The sequence below is a fragment of the Pygocentrus nattereri genome, chromosome 14, assembly GCF_015220715.1.
Source record: "Pygocentrus nattereri isolate fPygNat1 chromosome 14, fPygNat1.pri, whole genome shotgun sequence".
In the NCBI taxonomy this organism is placed as follows: Eukaryota; Metazoa; Chordata; class Actinopteri; order Characiformes; family Serrasalmidae; genus Pygocentrus; species Pygocentrus nattereri.
In genome coordinates this window covers 37901581-37917820 of record NC_051224.1, presented here as the reverse complement: position 1 = coordinate 37917820, position 16240 = coordinate 37901581, and the positions used below count along the sequence as shown (strand labels likewise).

The 16240-nt window shown below is 40.4% G+C and overlaps 2 protein-coding genes across 3 annotated transcripts; both read right to left on the bottom strand.

The window, feature by feature from the left end:
- Positions 1–920: 920 nt before the first annotated feature.
- LOC108436654 (amine sulfotransferase-like) lies at positions 921–7230 on the bottom strand. Of its 2 annotated transcripts, XM_037544967.1 has the most exons (7): positions 7213–7230; positions 6802–6977; positions 4734–4942; positions 3795–3921; positions 3428–3522; positions 2194–2365; positions 921–1300 (listed from the first exon to the last, which is right to left on the bottom strand). In XM_037544967.1, exons 2-7 carry the CDS (start codon positions 6941–6943, stop codon positions 1185–1187), a joined length of 861 nt encoding a protein of 286 aa, XP_037400864.1. In that variant the 5' UTR covers positions 6944–6977; positions 7213–7230; the 3' UTR covers positions 921–1184. The 2 variants fall into 2 exon arrangements, with proteins under 2 accessions (XP_037400864.1, XP_017568759.1); XM_017713270.2 differs by lacking the exon at positions 7213–7230 and having other exon boundaries at positions 6802–7019.
- Positions 7231–8584: 1354 nt separating this feature from the next.
- LOC108436655 (amine sulfotransferase-like) lies at positions 8585–16239 on the bottom strand. Its single transcript, XM_017713272.2, has 7 exons — positions 16185–16239; positions 13898–14087; positions 12533–12741; positions 12274–12400; positions 12012–12106; positions 10661–10832; positions 8585–8944 (listed from the first exon to the last, which is right to left on the bottom strand). Exons 2-7 carry the CDS (start codon positions 14037–14039, stop codon positions 8829–8831), a joined length of 861 nt encoding a protein of 286 aa, XP_017568761.1. The 5' UTR covers positions 14040–14087; positions 16185–16239; the 3' UTR covers positions 8585–8828.
- Position 16240: the final 1 nt, after the last annotated feature.

Genomic DNA, 16240 nt, shown 5'->3' with positions numbered 1-16240 from the left:
ACTGAGATACAGTGGTTAATGTTTTCCAGGGTGTAAAGATTCAAACTGCATTTGTGTGTATTTAGGAAATTAAGTACAACCACATCACTACTCCATATGAATCCATAGCGTTATACAGTTTTGCATGCCTTGTGCTGAGGAAGACTGTATTGCTGCTGACAGAACAAAACCTTGTATCACCTTTTTTGTTGTTCTTCGTTTTTTTTTTTTACATAATTTAAAAATGCCTGTTGCTCTTTATATTATGTGTAAATTTCATGATGAATGGACTAAAACAAATGGCCCAAAATGACTTGTAAAAACTTCTGGTTCCATTGACTTACATTCAAATTAAAATAGGTTTTTTCCTTCTCCTGTAAAGTTACAGTTTTGGAGATACAAGGTTTTAATCCAACAACAGTTTTTACACCAGTGGCAGCTGAAAGTGCTTTACAAGCTTAATAATAAGAGGAGAAACTATGACTATTCATTTAAAATCATAAAAGGAAAAAACAGATGTATTTTTGTGGTTAAAGTCACTATTTTAACTGTATGCCACTCCTCTTCCTCACCTACCCTGTCTTACTATGCAGAAATCTGTAGTTTTCATTTAACCATGTTTCTGATAATAACATAACATCGACCTTATGCTCTTTAATATCTCGAAACAGAAGTATTTTGTTATTTGGAGACCTTACATTGAGTAAAGGTTTGGAGGGGCTGTTTTTTTGTATTTCTTTGGTTTTTTTAATTGCAGGGCTTGATGACTTTAATGGCATTATTGGAACAAACCTTATGATTTTTTATGTTTTGACTTTCTCAGTAATGCAGGAATTGTGTGTACTTTCCTTAATAGCCAGTTTAGACATCTTTCTCACTTCATCGCTAGTAGAACCTTTAGTATTATAGCAGCAGAGAAAGAGAGGAGTGGTAGAAGAATATTCCTTTAACTTCTAAGCATGACACTTTATTAGAAATATCAATCTCGTCCTTCCACTCACTGTCCACTTTATTAGAAACACCAACCTTCTACTTATATTCACTGTCCACTTTGTCATAAACACTAACCTTGTCCTTCCACACATTTATCCACTACAGATGCAGCATTATTGAGGGTGATTAGTGAAAAGCTTGAGAAATTTCAAATTTTCTAAACATGTGATCACAGTACTGTATAGTATATAGGGCTTTACAGTAAAAGGGCTTTAATGTATGTCCCATATGAACTTGAATGGAAGATCCTTCATTTTTTCCTGGTAGATACGGTCAAACATCTCGTTCTGGGCCACAGTGAAGGTGTTTTTCCAGTCTCCTACTGTACCTGCAACAACACACATGACGAACACATCACACACACTGAAAGAAAATAGGTCTAAAATTTCTGAAAGCGCTGCTGTTTAAACAACATTTATGAATGGGTTTGTAAAGTTACAGAGATGTATGGACCTTTATCTGGTTTAGAACCTTTACATTATATGGAGTTTCATTAAAAATGCAGTAATGGTCTTTAAATGAGCCCTGGCAATGAAAACAGTTACTGTCAGATTTGAATCATATAAGGGCATGGTAAGGTGTTGTTCAAAGCCCTATATTTAGCATAAAAGGTCACTTAAACGTAATTATAAAGCATAGTTGCATAAATATAATAGAAAGCAAAACTGATCCTCCAAAATGGGTGGAATGGTTTATATGTTTTTCTTCATTAGAAGAGCTTAAATGATCTTTAAAGAGCCACTCGGTAAACCATTCACTGTTATATTGCTGAACATAATCTGCTATGAGAACGTATGACAGAATACAAAATTAGCATGTTTATCATGATTTTGTCAATGTGACTTAGCAGAGTTTAAGTAAAATGTTACCAAATGTTCTTAAAGGAACCAAAAGAACCTTCGATCACCTTGTTCTGGGGATCCCTTTTTTGTTTGCATTGTGATGTAAAACTACAAAGAAACTGTGTTTTTAATGAAAAGTAGAAATATGGAGCTAAATCTATATACATTATGAGTGGTTTGGTAAAGGCTGGGTGTTTAAAACCAATAACACTGGAGTGTGCGTACAGTGAAGATGGATAAAGATAAATCAAGTAGAGAATTATATGAATAGAAATAGAGGAATAGGAACAAATGCTACTGTACTGTCAAACTAATAAACGTGCTGCTGTCCATATACAGGACTCTGTATGTCTATATAGGTTAATCTCTGAATTCTGACCCTTGCGCATGAATTTGCCCTGTAGAGTCTCAGTAGGAAGGAACTCATAGTTGGCTTTGGGGTCCTTCTTCATATTTTTAAAGGTGGCTTTCTCCACAACATGAGAGATCGCAGCTTCGTCCAGGTCTCGTCCCAAAAAGCGGGAAATCTTCTCCACTGCCGACCTCAGATCCTGCCATAATGCAGAAAGCACAGGATGGGAGGTACTGAGTTTTATTAAAGATGATAAATAATTCTTTATGAAGTCATGAAAACTATTTTTCTTATAGTTTTAGAATGCTGAAAATTTTATGTTTAATAAGGATTTCATGTCTGAAAAAGTGGCTTGATCAAGCTGTTGGTATTTAATCCTAGGTCGTTGCTAATGTGGTGCTTGGCCATTGCTATGTTATCCCAGCTGGCTGCTAATGTGTTGCTAATTTGTTGCTATGTTATCAAAGCTGGTTGCTAAAGCATTACTAGGCAATTGCTATGTTATCCCAGGTGGTTGCTAATGTGTTGCTTGGCTATTGCTATGATTTTCCAATTGGTTGCTAATGGATTGCTTGCATTTTGCTGTTAACCCAGGTGGTTGCTAATCAGTTGCTTGGCCATTGCTATGTTATCCCAGGTGGTTGCTAATGAGTTGCTTGACTATTGCTATGTTATCCCAGCTGGCTGCTTATGTGTTGCTAATGTGTTGCTATGTTATCCCAGCTGGATGCTAATATTTTATTAGGCCATTGCTATGTTATCCAAGCTGGCTGCTAATGTGTTGCTAATGTGTTGCTATGTCATCCCGGGTGGTTGCTAATGTGTTGCTTGGCCATTGCTATGTCATCCTAGCTGGTTGTTAACGTGTTGCGTAGCCATTGCTATGTTATTCCAGCTGGTTGCTAATGTGTTGTTAGGCCACTGCTACGTTACCCCAGCTGGTTGCTCATGTGTTACTAGGCAATTGCTATGTTATTCCAAGTGGTTGCTAAGGTGTTGGGTTATTCATATGGTCTCCCAAGTGGTTGCTAATATGTGTGTAAATTGGTGTAATAGTTAGTAATTCAACTTGTAAGTATCTTTGAGTGTCATTCTGAAAAGGAATTATTACACTTTTCTTTTTCATCTTAAAAAAGGTAAATAATACCTGACAAGTATACTAAAACACTGATTACATTACGAGTATTTATCATGCTTACATTGTTACAGTTTGAGTGGTTATTACATTATGAGTCAAACCTCTTCCATGTATTTATCTTACCATAATCATGTCCTCATAAGTCAGGAACAGGATGTTGTACTCGTCTTTGTGCGTGTGCCACACTCGGATGTGATCAAACCACGATGATCCAGCAACTGCAAAGTCCAGCAGCACACAGAGACGGTCAGTTTTGTATTAACCCCTCTACCATTCCAGGCTCATTGCATACAAAGCCTTATTATTCAGTAGCTATAGGGACTTCAATGCAAACTAATGGAGCTATTTTTAGGTTATAGATGCATGAGTTTGGTAAGGGGTTAAGCCTTATGTGTCTGTTCTTGCCCGATTATGAATCTTTCTAGAATGTTCCACACTGACAGGTTCTGCATGTTTTTGCAAAAGTGTCTCTTCACAGAAAATCTCTTACCATCTCCAGCGAGGTACTGCTGCAGAAACTCTTCAAAGCTCTTGGGGGTCTCCAGGTTGGTCAACACATGGCAGAAGTGGAAATAAGACACCGCTACATCTTTAGGGTTCCTAGCCACGTAAACGATCTAGCAGTAAAAACCAGACAAGAATTGAGAATGACTCACGTTAAACACGATTTTGTGGTTTGGTGCAATGACATCACCTAAACTGACACAAATACTGTGCAAAAGTCAGAGACCACCTTTATCCTCAGGTCAAAATGACCATTCCATGAGATAGTCTTGAGGAGTTAAAGTAATGAATTAAAGGGAAAAAAGAGAGATTCCAAACAACCACCTGGAAGTAAACCACCTAGTAAACCACCAAAACTGCCCCCATCAGATAAACAGCACTTAAAGGAGAAGATCAAGATGCTTCAGATCTGAAAACATCCACAGGTGTTTCTGTTCATCCTTCCACTGTGAGAAGACCACTCAGCGCTGTGGGTCTGAAAGGACGAGTAGCGGATCAAGTAGAACCTCACTGAGAAAAGGAGACGGACACATCAAACAAAGAAGCTGAACGATGGACTGACCACCCCAGAGTCCAGACCTTAACACCACTGAATGGGTTTGATTAGTTCAGAAAATCATCAACCAGCTTCTCAGACTGAGCTTTGGAGGCTTCTCTGCAGATTCCTTGAGAAACTGAAACTGAAAGTCTCCTGAAAAGAATAGGTGATGTAATAAATGTACTGAAAACTGAAAAATGTACAGTTATTTTTTGTTGTTGTGGCTTAATTTAGTAATTTGCTGTTACTGTTAATTTAGTAATTTACTGTTAAACGTTTAATGCTTTTTTCTGATGTTTATGAATGGATGACTGGAATTTAAATTAATGAAGGGTGGTGTCTGACTATACACAGTGCCCTGCAGACCCAGAGTGTCTCCTACTCTACCTTTGCCTTTTTGCCCTTGAGTCCAGATGGCATGAGTGCTGGCGTCAGGTGCGAGGCAAAGAAGCGCGGAGATGGTCGAGAGGAATAATCTGAATGTCCCGTCGGAAACTCCAGCCATGGCATTTTCACCAGATTGTTGGGAAATTCTGCTTCATCTGTGCTGTCTGACCCACAGATCAGCATTATGATGTTCTGAGTCCATATCGTTCCTGTGAAAACATGCTTGCTTTACATCAGAGTATAAGTTAGGATGATTAGTCTAATTTGACTCATTAACAGCTTCTTCATTTTCCTTACTGTCCGTTTTGGTATAATAAATGTCTTTCAGGCTGGTTCACTACAGCTCAGGTTGTTTTAATCCACTGAGGTCCACAAACTCACCACTGCATCGAATTTGATGATTCCATATCTGTTTCTGTATCTTTGCAATAAAACAGTGCAGAAATACAGTTCAAATGCTTCCTGAGTCTGTAGAGTCACCCTTTCCATTCCATCTTATCACAAAATCATACATGACTCACATCCAGAGTTATGAGCCTATGGAGAGGGGCTGAGATACACATTCTCTGCCTCTCACCGTGTGGAGCTGGTGGATTTGTGTGTCCATCTACGTTCTGTGTGAAACTGACCAGTGGACACTCAGGAAATCACTAAGGACTGACCGTCACGCCGGACACCTTTCATTCTTCATTCAGTCCACATCGGAGACTCGAGTGAATTGGCGTGCAGAGAGTTTACAGCTACTGAACCTGCTGCAGCGGGTTTGGAAAGCAGTGATGAAGCCAACGGAGCGTTTAGATATGATCATATTTTATGAACAAATCAAGAAACGATCTCGGACCCCAGAGGGTTAAACTTCTTTATTATAGGCATATTGAGCATATGCTCATGTTTTATTGCAATTGTCACAATAATGAAAGTAAATATTTTTGTTGTCATGTGTGTATTCTCTACTCTTCCACTCATTAATGAACTGATAAACATGGATAATAATATTACATAATATTACAATATGTTCATAGGACTTTCTGGTGGTGGCAGTAATTAAAGTATGTGGTTTTTAAGGGTGCGAGAAAAACTCGATTCTTAGACGCATTGCGATGCAGACATGAACGATTCTGAATCCATTCACAAATGTCAAAAAACGATTTTCTAAATATTTTATTTATGATGTAATCTTGACTGAACGCAAAGGGGGGAAGTGGCTAAGTGCAGCGCCCGGACAGTTTGTGGCGGCACATAATAAATACACAACAGCGAGAAATCCGACTGGCACGTTGTGTATTAAAAATCAGGTTAGATCAGGAGTCACAACCCAAATGTTAAGAGACATTTTGTCCTTTCACCAAAGTCAAACCACCTTGGGAGACATTTAATGCCCAGTATGTCTCAGTGTGGGCTGATGTCCTAGTATAGGCTAAAAAATATAATCAAGAGCACTGATGTACGTTACTCTGCCTGAAGCTTTAGCTCAGCTATAACTGCTTTCCTCACATTTCTGCCAGAAAACTTTTCCTCTAAACTAGATCAAGTTCTTGTAAGATGTCTCTGAAGGCTGAAGTCGCTTCTCGTTTGAATTTTCCCGTTCCACCTTAAATTTTGACTGAGGCGCCGAATGTAACTGCTGGAAAGAGAAGCAACTTCATCTTCGCAACTTTTTATTGAGTTTTTAATTGTACAAAGTACAAATTCCTGAGTATTTAATTACTACAAATGAAATTTTAAAATTTTAAATAAAAATTTAATGTCAGAAAATGTACACATTTTGTGACATTTCTGTGATATGATCATTTTTCTACCTCTTCAAATAGAATTACTCTCTGTTACAACGGTAGAACTCAGTTTACCTTTATTTCCAAGTACTTTCTGAATAATAATCAAGGAATTTATGGGGTTAGTGACCCATGCAGCAGTCCTTAAGTGGATATTTAATATTTTACTGAGGTTAACTGTAATTAATAAGTAAAGAATCTGTGTTCATGTGCTAATATAGTGATAATAGGAGGCGAACAGCCACCAGTTCTTCATTCTATGCTGATCTATTCTTACCATTTCAACATTCTCTTACCTGACTTTGGGTAGGTCACCAGAAAAACATCACTGTCTCGTATCTCGAAGTTTGGAAGGGAGTCGATGTGGTCGACTTTCAGCTGGTGACTTGCAAAAACATAACCTTTATATCTGCAAAGGTAGTCATTGATCTTTTCCATTATGACGGCTGCTGAGTGCTACACAGTCTGAATCCTGCTCCGCAAAGTACACAGACAGACAATCAGCTCGACTGACCTTTGGAGCCATTCACTACAACTCCACAGTAGCATTAGGTGCTAATGTACAGCAATGACTTGCAGTCACTCTGAGTTGGCCTAAAAGTTAAGGACACTGTTAAAGCAGGTTAATCACTAAACATGCAGTCTTTCACAAGACTCCCATTCATGGACAATGACATTAGATAGGATGGGCAGGCTGGCAATCTTACCTTATGAACTTTCTTTTACCCTAGTGTGGTGTTCAGGCCTGTGGGACTCATTTTCAATGTTTAACAAAAAAAAATGAGGCAATTTAGTATAACTTCAACCTCAGATTCCTCGGCCTTTGCTCTCTTACTGTGAAGAACATATAAACAACCAGATTTTCACTGACTTCACACTGTACACTGCACATGTTCGGTTCACTGAACCCACAGGTCATAAAAGTGGGAAGGTGCTGTGTCTGTCCACCTCCTATATGGCCTGCTGTTGAGAAGACAACACATCCCAAGAAGCCCAGCTTCTGCAGCCACCCTGAAGCCGGACTCAGGAGGAGGAGGCTGGAGTCCCTACAGCCCACAGACCCACAGAACAACCATCTGCAGAAGCTGAAGTGTGAGATGCTGTTGCATATGTTATATCTGACTAATGCATGTGTGTGTGAGGGAGAGAGAGAGAGAGAGAGAGAGAGAGAGAGAGAGAGAGAGAGAGAGAGAGAGAGTGCTGTGAGGTGTTTGGACCCAAGATGGACAGAAGGACACAGCATACATGCATCATGTGCAAGAAACACAGATGCAACACACACACAGTAAAACTCTGCCACTCGTGCGTTGTATAGGCTGGCGTGAGTATACAGGGTGTTTTATGTAGACTGATGTGGATACTGTGTCTGTTCAATGGTGCTGATGTTTTTCAGACTAATGTAAATGTGTTTATTTATAAGCATTGCTTCGTTTCGATTTAGATGAGTAAGTTATGAGTGGATCAACAAAAGTTATATAATTCAGAAAGGTGCACTGTTTGAACATTAGATGACATTAGATAAACTCTGCAAGTTCGTCTTTGACCTGTAGCCCATATTTCAAACGGTGAAAAGGAGTGTTCCAAACCTGTCACTGATCCTAAGCACTGTAAAATTGCAATTACGGTAAAAGTACAGTAAGTAAACAAGTCCATGGGTGTGTCTTCCCCTTTTGATTCTTTGCAAATGCAGTAAACCAAAAAAAAGTTCGCCTGAGCCTTTGAGTTTGATCAACCACACAATTCAATCAAAACCGGTTTGTAGTGAAGCACACAGAGCAGAACATAACGTGCTGTTGTATACTGACCTCTGCTGGTCAGTATTAGTTCACAATCACATACTTTTATTGTGAATGTCTTGTAAAATGATCATTTCAGGTCAGCAGACTTTTAGTTTATTATAAACCAGGCACTACAGATGCAGCAGAGAGTGATTAGAATGAAAAACTGAGTATTTCTTTCATTTTTAAACCTGTCACTTTATTAGAAACACTTACTTCCACTCCCTGGCCACTTTATCAGAAACACCTACAATGTACTCCCACTAACTGTCCACTTTATTACAAACACCTATCTTGAACTTTCACTCCCTGGCCACTTTATCAGAAACACCTACCTTGTACTTCCCCTAACTGGCCACTTTATTAGAAACACCTACCTTGAACTTCCCCTAACTGGCCACTTTATTAGAAACGCCTACCTTGTACTTACTCTAACTGGCCAATACAGATGCAGCGTAATTAGGATGAAAAAAGTCTTTACTTTCTAAATATGTCATCACAGTCCAGTGTTTTCAGTACATGGCTAGTTTCCATAACAAAGGGCCTTAACGCATGTCCCATATAAACTGGAATGGAAGATCCTTCATTCTTTCCTGATAGATACGGTCAAACATCTCGTTCTCGGCCACAGTGAAGGTGTTTTTCCAGTCTCCTACTGTACCTGCAACACCACACAAAAGACACATCAGACACACTCAACTGCTGTAAAATCTCTGAAAACTCTTCTGCTGAAACAACATTTATGAATCAGTTTGTAATGCCACAGGGATGTATAGACCTTTAAACCTTTAAAAGGCCTGGGCCTGCCATTGGGCCCAAAGTTTACAACCTAAGAACAGCTCAACTAGTTTTCACTGAAGTTCCCGTATTTACTGAACAAAAAGCCTTACTATGTAAACAGCCTGGGATTTTAAGGGCTCAAATGGTTTACACTAGGTGGAGTTTCTTCATTGTTTGATGCCCTGTTTTTAAAATAAAGATGGCACTTCACTACAAAGCAAAGTTTGGCTATTTGCTGTAAAAGTCTGTACAAAATAAAACAAAAAACAAAATAAGTGGGATGTTTCATGTGCACTCACTGAGCACTTGACAGAGTTGTTGCTACGGGATCACATGTTGCTAAGATGTTGCCACGCTGTCCCAGGTGGTTGCTCAGGTGTTGCTAGGTTGTTGCTATGGCATCCCAGGTGATTGTTAAGGTGCTGCTTAGCCCTTGCTATGTTATGTCATTGCTAATATGTAGCTTGGCCATTGCTATGTTATTCCAGGTGGTTGCTATGGTGTTCACTGCACTCACAAAGCACTTTATTAGGAAAACTATACTAATGCCAGGTAGGTTTTGCTCTGAAATCTGCCTTAATTCTTCATGGCATTGATTCCGGAAGATGCTGGAAACTTTCTTTTGAGATTCTGGTCCATGTTGACATGATTGCATCGAGAAGTTCCTGCAGATGTTTCAGGTGTACTTTCATGGAGCAAACCCCCCATTCAACCACATCTCACAGGTGTTCTATTGGATTAATTCAGATTTGGTGACTATGACTGGGAAAGGCACTAAACAACACTGAACATGATGCATTATTCGGCTGGAAGTGGCCATTAGGTAAATTGTGGACAAGAAGGGATACACATGGTCAGCAGAAAAATCCAAATAGCAATGATTGATTGGTGTTAATGGGCCCAAAGCGTGCCCAAAAATATTTCCCACACCATTACACCACCTCCACCAGCCTGGACTGCTGATACAAGGAAAGGACTTTGACAGGGTCCATGCATTCAAATAATGAGGGGCACCAAATTGTGATCAAATTCTAACTTTAATGCTAACTTTTAAGAAACTCTAGAGACTGGTGTGTGTCCAGGAGATCAGTAGTTACAGAAATACTTAAACTAGAGATCACATTTTCCCTCGAAGCTGCTGGCTTGTATATGCTTGATTTAATGCACTGCACTGCTACCACACTATTGGGGGATTCGATCATTTCCTGAATGAGTAAGTGTACAAATGATCCTAATAAAGTGCTTGTGAGTGTATCTTTTATTTACATTGGAGTTCTTTAAAGAACCATCCACTATTATATTACTGAACATAGTCTGCCATGACAACATATTACAGAACATAACATCTGCTATAACATGTTTCTGTCAGTGTCACTTATCAGGGTTACTAAAGGTTCATAAAGGAACCCAACCTGGATCTTCTATGACTCGTTAGTGCAAATAAAGTGCAACATTACAAGGTTTAAGATAAATCAATCAGAGAACTACTTAATCAAAAAGCAAATACTACTGTACAGAGTCTTACTAATAAACACATTACTGTCCATGTATAGCTCACGCTATGTATGTCTTTAATAAGGCTTCTATGAATTCTGACCTTTGCGCATGTATGCGCCCTGTATCATCTCAGCTGGAACAAACTCATAGTTGGCTTTGGGGTCCTTCTTCATATTTTTAAAGGTGGCTTTCTCCACAACGCGGGAAAGCGCAGCTTCATCCAGATCTCGTCCCAAAAAGCGGGAAATCTTCCCAACTGCGGACCTCAGATCCTGACGTAATGCAGAAAGCACAGGGAAATTGTAATAATAATACTGCGTATTATTAAAGATGATAAATGAAACAAGGAAAAAAAAACATTGAGTGGAATCAGCCCACATTTAGTTTAGAGAATGCTGGAAAATTGTGGCTAACCAGTATTTCATGTCTGAACCAAAAGTTCATGAATGAACTTGAGGTTGGCTTGACAAAGCTATTGCTATGGAATCACATGTTGTAGCTAAGATGTTGCTATAGCATTGCTAAGTTGTTCCAGGTGATCCATCAGATGTTGCTAGGCTGTTGCTATGGTATCCCAGGTGGTTGCTGAGGTGCTGCTTGGCCATTGCTATGTTATTCCAGGTGGTTGCTAAGCTGGCATTACTATGGTGTTCCTTGTGGTTGCTAGTATAGCATAGGCATAACATTATGACCACCTCACTGTTTCTACACTCATTGTCCACTTTATCAGCTCCACTTACTGTATAGCTGCACTCTGTAGTTCTACAGTTACAGACTGTAGTCCATCTGTTTCTCTGATACTCTGTTACCCTGTTCTTCAGTGGTCAGGACCCCCATGGACCCTCACAGAGCAGGTACTATTTGGGTTTAGGATCATTCTCAGCATTGCAGTAACACGGACATGGTGGTGGTGTGTTAGTGTGTATTGTGCTGGTACGAGTGGATCAGACACAGCAAACCAAGCATCAGAATGGGGAAGAAAGGGGATTTAAGGGGCTTTGAACGTGGCGTGGTTGTTGGTGCCAGACAGACTGGTCTGAGAAACTGCTGATCTACTGGGATTTTCACACACAACCATCTCTAGGGTTTACAGAGAACGGTCCGAAAAAGAGGAAATATCCAGTAAGCGGTCAGTTGTGTGGACGAAAATGCCTTGTTGATGTGAGAGGTCAGAGGAGAATGGGCAGACTGGTTCCAGATGATAGAAAGGCAACAGGAACTCAAATAACCAACCAGAATCTCTGAGGAACGTTTCCAACACCTTGTTGAAAGTCTGACATGAAGAATTAAGACAGTTCTGAAGGCAAAAGGGGGTCCAGCCTTTTACTAGCAACCTAACTAGTGTACCTCATAAAGTGGCTGGTGAGTGTATGTTTTTATAATACTTCCAATCTTACATTTTGATGGTTATTATATAATGAAGTTGAACCCCTTTCATGAATTTATCTTACCATGATCATGTCTTCATATGTCAGGAACAGAATGTTGTACTCGTCTCTGTTTGTGTGCCACTCCCGGATGTGATCAAACCACGATGATCCATTAACTGTAATATCCAGCAGCAAACAGACACGGTGAGTTTTGTATAAGCCCATCAAAATCCCAGGCATATTACAAGGCCTATTATTCAGCATCTACAGGGACTTTCAAGCAGAAATTCAAGCAGAAATTCTCAATGTAGACCCTCACAGTCGCTCTGGGATTCTGTCTTACCATCTCCAGCGAGGAACTGCTGCAGAAACTCTTCAAAGCTCTTGGGGGTCTCGAAGTTTGTCCACGCATGGCAGAAGTGAAAATAAGACACCGCAACATCTTTAGGGTTCCTGGCCACATAAACGATCTAGCATTTAAAACCAGACAAAAATAGAGGATGTAACACCATTACTAATAAAAAATAAGATCAGTGAATTTAAAATATTTGGGATTCCTCCATTTTTGGCCAAAAGCAGCTCCAGAGTATCTCCTATCCTACCTTTGCCTTTTTGTCCTTGAGTCCAGGTGGCATGAGCAAAGGTCTGAGGTGGGAGGTGAAGGAGCGCGGAGAGGCTCGAGAGGAATAATCCGAGTGTCCCTGCGGATACTCCAGCCACGGCATTTTCTCCAGGTTGTTGGTAAATTCGGTCTCACCCGTGCTGTCCGACTCACAGATCAACATTATGATGTTCTGCGTCCATATCGTTCCTGTGAAAACATGCTTGGTTTCCATCAAATTACAAACGTATCACTGTAAATTAGGATATTCACTTAAAGTATGTTTAGCATGAGAAACCTATAACTATTTTTTAAAATATAAACACAAAAAGCTTTTTTCTCATCTGAGTTGACAAGCATGCAAATTCCAGGCACTTACACTTGTAGTTAGAGTAAAACGTCTCTTCTGACACACCTTATATATAGTTTGTTGGCATGGGGGAGCATCTAATGATAGTTTTGGTGACCCTAATCTGTCACCATTGCAAGAGTCCAGCCAGCACCGCCTGCTGCCAGCAGAGCGCAACGGCAGTAAGGCACCCAGCCTGCACCACTTGCTGCCAGCAGAGGGCAACGGCAGCAAGGTGCCCAGCCTGCACCGCCTCCTGCCAGCAGAGGGCGACGGCAGCAAGGCGCGATGTACTAATCAGGCTAACCTGACACACCTGTGAGCTCCTCTATTTAAGGCTGCAGCAAACACCAGTGTTTGTCACACCTTTGTAGAGCGGTGACCGGTACGGTACTTAGTCTTTGAAAAGAAAAGAGGAATGAGAAAAGAAATTGCCTCAAAAAAATAGAAAGAGAGAAGAAGAGGGCTGGAAAAAACAATAGAGAGTAATTGCCCCCAGATCAGTCACAACAAAAAAATCCAAGCCGTGCAAAAGTGTTTGCTCCTCGAAGAGCAAACTGGCAAAACCTAAAACCTTCCTCTCTCAATCTCAGAGGCAGTGTCTTGTTTTCTGATCATCTCTTATTTGACTTTTTTCTAGCTCAGCCTTTGTTTGAGCACGCTGCTTTTGACGCTTCCTTGGTTTGCTGTTCTTCCCCGCCTCCACACGTCTGCCTTCCTTGAGGTGCTAAATACTGTAAGAACCTGAGTTTTGTTCAATGTTACAACATTAAATTTGCCATTATGCCTATCCGTTACTTTAACACCAGACTTTTTCTATTTCTTTATCAAATAAAATCCCACCACTCGGTGCACTCTGCACACATTTTACCCTCAGTTACTTATTTACTGACTAACTACCATTGCAGATGTAAAGTCTGTGAATTGAAGGCATTACTAACATATGCTGTAAATGACCTCATGGTTACTACCCCTCATTCATTGTCAGCATGCTAGGTTGAACTAACACTCTCTCACCTGACTTTGGGTAGGTCACCAGAAAAATGTCACTGTCTCGTATCTCGAAGTTCTGAAGGCAGTCGATGTTCTCCTCCTGCAGCAAATCAAGTGGAAAAACATAACCTTTGTATCTGCAGAGGTAGTCGTTGAGTTTTTCCATTCCAACCACTGCAGTGTGCAATATAGTCTTAATCCTGTTGCTGCTGATCTGCAAAGTACACAAACAGTGAGGCAGTAAGACTGCAGTTCAAGTGGACTTTGGAACCGTCCACTGCGACTCGACCTGACATTCAGTGCTAATGTACAGCAGTGACATACCGGCTTATGTGTTTCAGGGTGTTTGCATGCGAATTACATTCAGGGGCATTTAGAAAATGAAGTGCAACCATATTACTACTGTATGTAGCTGCTGTATATAAGCCAATATGGACACATGTTTATCTGTTTGTTCACTATTTTAGTGCTCCACTGTGGACTTTGAGTCAGCCTGACAATAAAAGGTGCTGTAAAAAGCAAGAAAAGCAGACTGTCGTATGAACTTTGACGTCCCATTCTTAATCCATAGGGTTTAATATGATGTTGGCTCACCGTTTGCAGCTGTAACAGCTTCAACTCTTCTGGGAAGGCTTTCCACAAGGGTTAGGAGTGTTTATGGGAATTTCTGACCGTTCTTCCAGAAGAACATTTGTGAGGTTAGACGCTGATGTTGGACGAGAAGGCCTGGCTCACAGTCTCCGCTCTAATTCATCCCAAAGGTGTTCTATCAGGTTGAGGTCAGGACTCTGTGCAAGGCCAGTCAAGTTCTTCCACACCAAACTGGCTCATCCACGTCTTTATGGACCTGCTTTGTGCACTGGTGAGCAGTCATGTTGGAACAGGAAGGTGCCGTCCCCAAACTGTTCCCACAAAGTTGGGAGCATGAAATTGTCCAAAATCTCTTGGTGCTGAAGCTTTAAGAGCTCCTTTCACTGGAACTAAGGGGCCGAGCCCAACTCCTGAAAAACACCCCCACACCATGATCCCCCCTCCACCAAACTTTACACTCGGCACAATGCAGTCAGACAAGTACCGTCTCCTGGCAACCACCAAACCCAGTCATCCATCAGATTGTCAGACAGAGAAGCGTGATTGGTCACTCCAGAGAACACGTCTCCACTGCTCTAGAGTCCAGTGGTGGCGCTTTACACCACTGCATTTCACACTTTGCATTGTGCTTGGTGATGTAAGGCTTGGAGTGCTCATCTCTGACTTTACATCTACAAGATGGACCAATGAGGTTGTAGTGTCTAATAGAGTGGAAAGTGAGTGGACACAGCGTTTGAAAACTCCAGCAGCACCTCATCAGGACTGGCATCAGGCTTCCCATTTACTGTTACTCACAACCCATTTACTTTATATAAAATGTGACCATTATACCATGGGCAGTAAGCTTGGCATTTTGTGAAATTATTTCAGGTCAGCAGGTTTTCAGTTCATTATACAGAGAAACGCTCAAACTATTGTCCATGGTAAGTGACCGTACACTACAAATACAGCAGAGTGATTTAAGATGAAAATGCCTTTAACCTGTTAAACTCCAAGCCTATTTTTGCCAATTTTTGCCTGAAATGACATACCCAAATATTAATGCTTTTTACTCAAATATTATATAATCCAGAGGCAATTTTAAGAAGTATTATTACTCAAAAGCCTTTAAAAGATTAATTGAAAGCACTTGAAATTATTGAAATGAAACTATAATGGCCAAAATATGTTAAAAATAGGAAAAAAAACAGGTGCTTTTCTTTTTTTGTTTTAGATTTTAGGGACCATAAACTGAAGAGATCATGTCCATGAAATGTTTTTGCAGTTCCATATTTTGCCCGTGTATCCTGCCTTTCGCCCAAAGACTGCTGGGATAGGCTCCAGCATCCCCCCGCGACCCTGACGGAGAAGCGGCTTAGAAAATGGATGGATGGATGGAATGGATATTTTGCCCCTTGGTCAGATTTTTACCATGTAAAATTTTAAACTGATTACCCTCACTGATCAGAAGTTATTCAGTCTAGAGTAGACAGTGTACATACATGTCTGTGTACATTTCTCCAAGTGTCCCTTTGGAAGTCTCCAAAGGACCACAACCACTCCAAATTGAAAAAAAATTAATTTTCTAACAATTTTTGCAGGAAAAAAGGTGTTTATGTATTACCTACTCTTGATGGCAACATCCTATGGTGTATGTCTTTTACATTACTTGACAATTTTGTTATAACAACAATTTCAACTGTATTATAAAAGCCAAATAATTATGTTCAGCTGTGTTTACCCGGCGTTCTGCTGCGCTCTTGGCCTGCTATCCCCAGCTAATCTTCCGGGTTATAT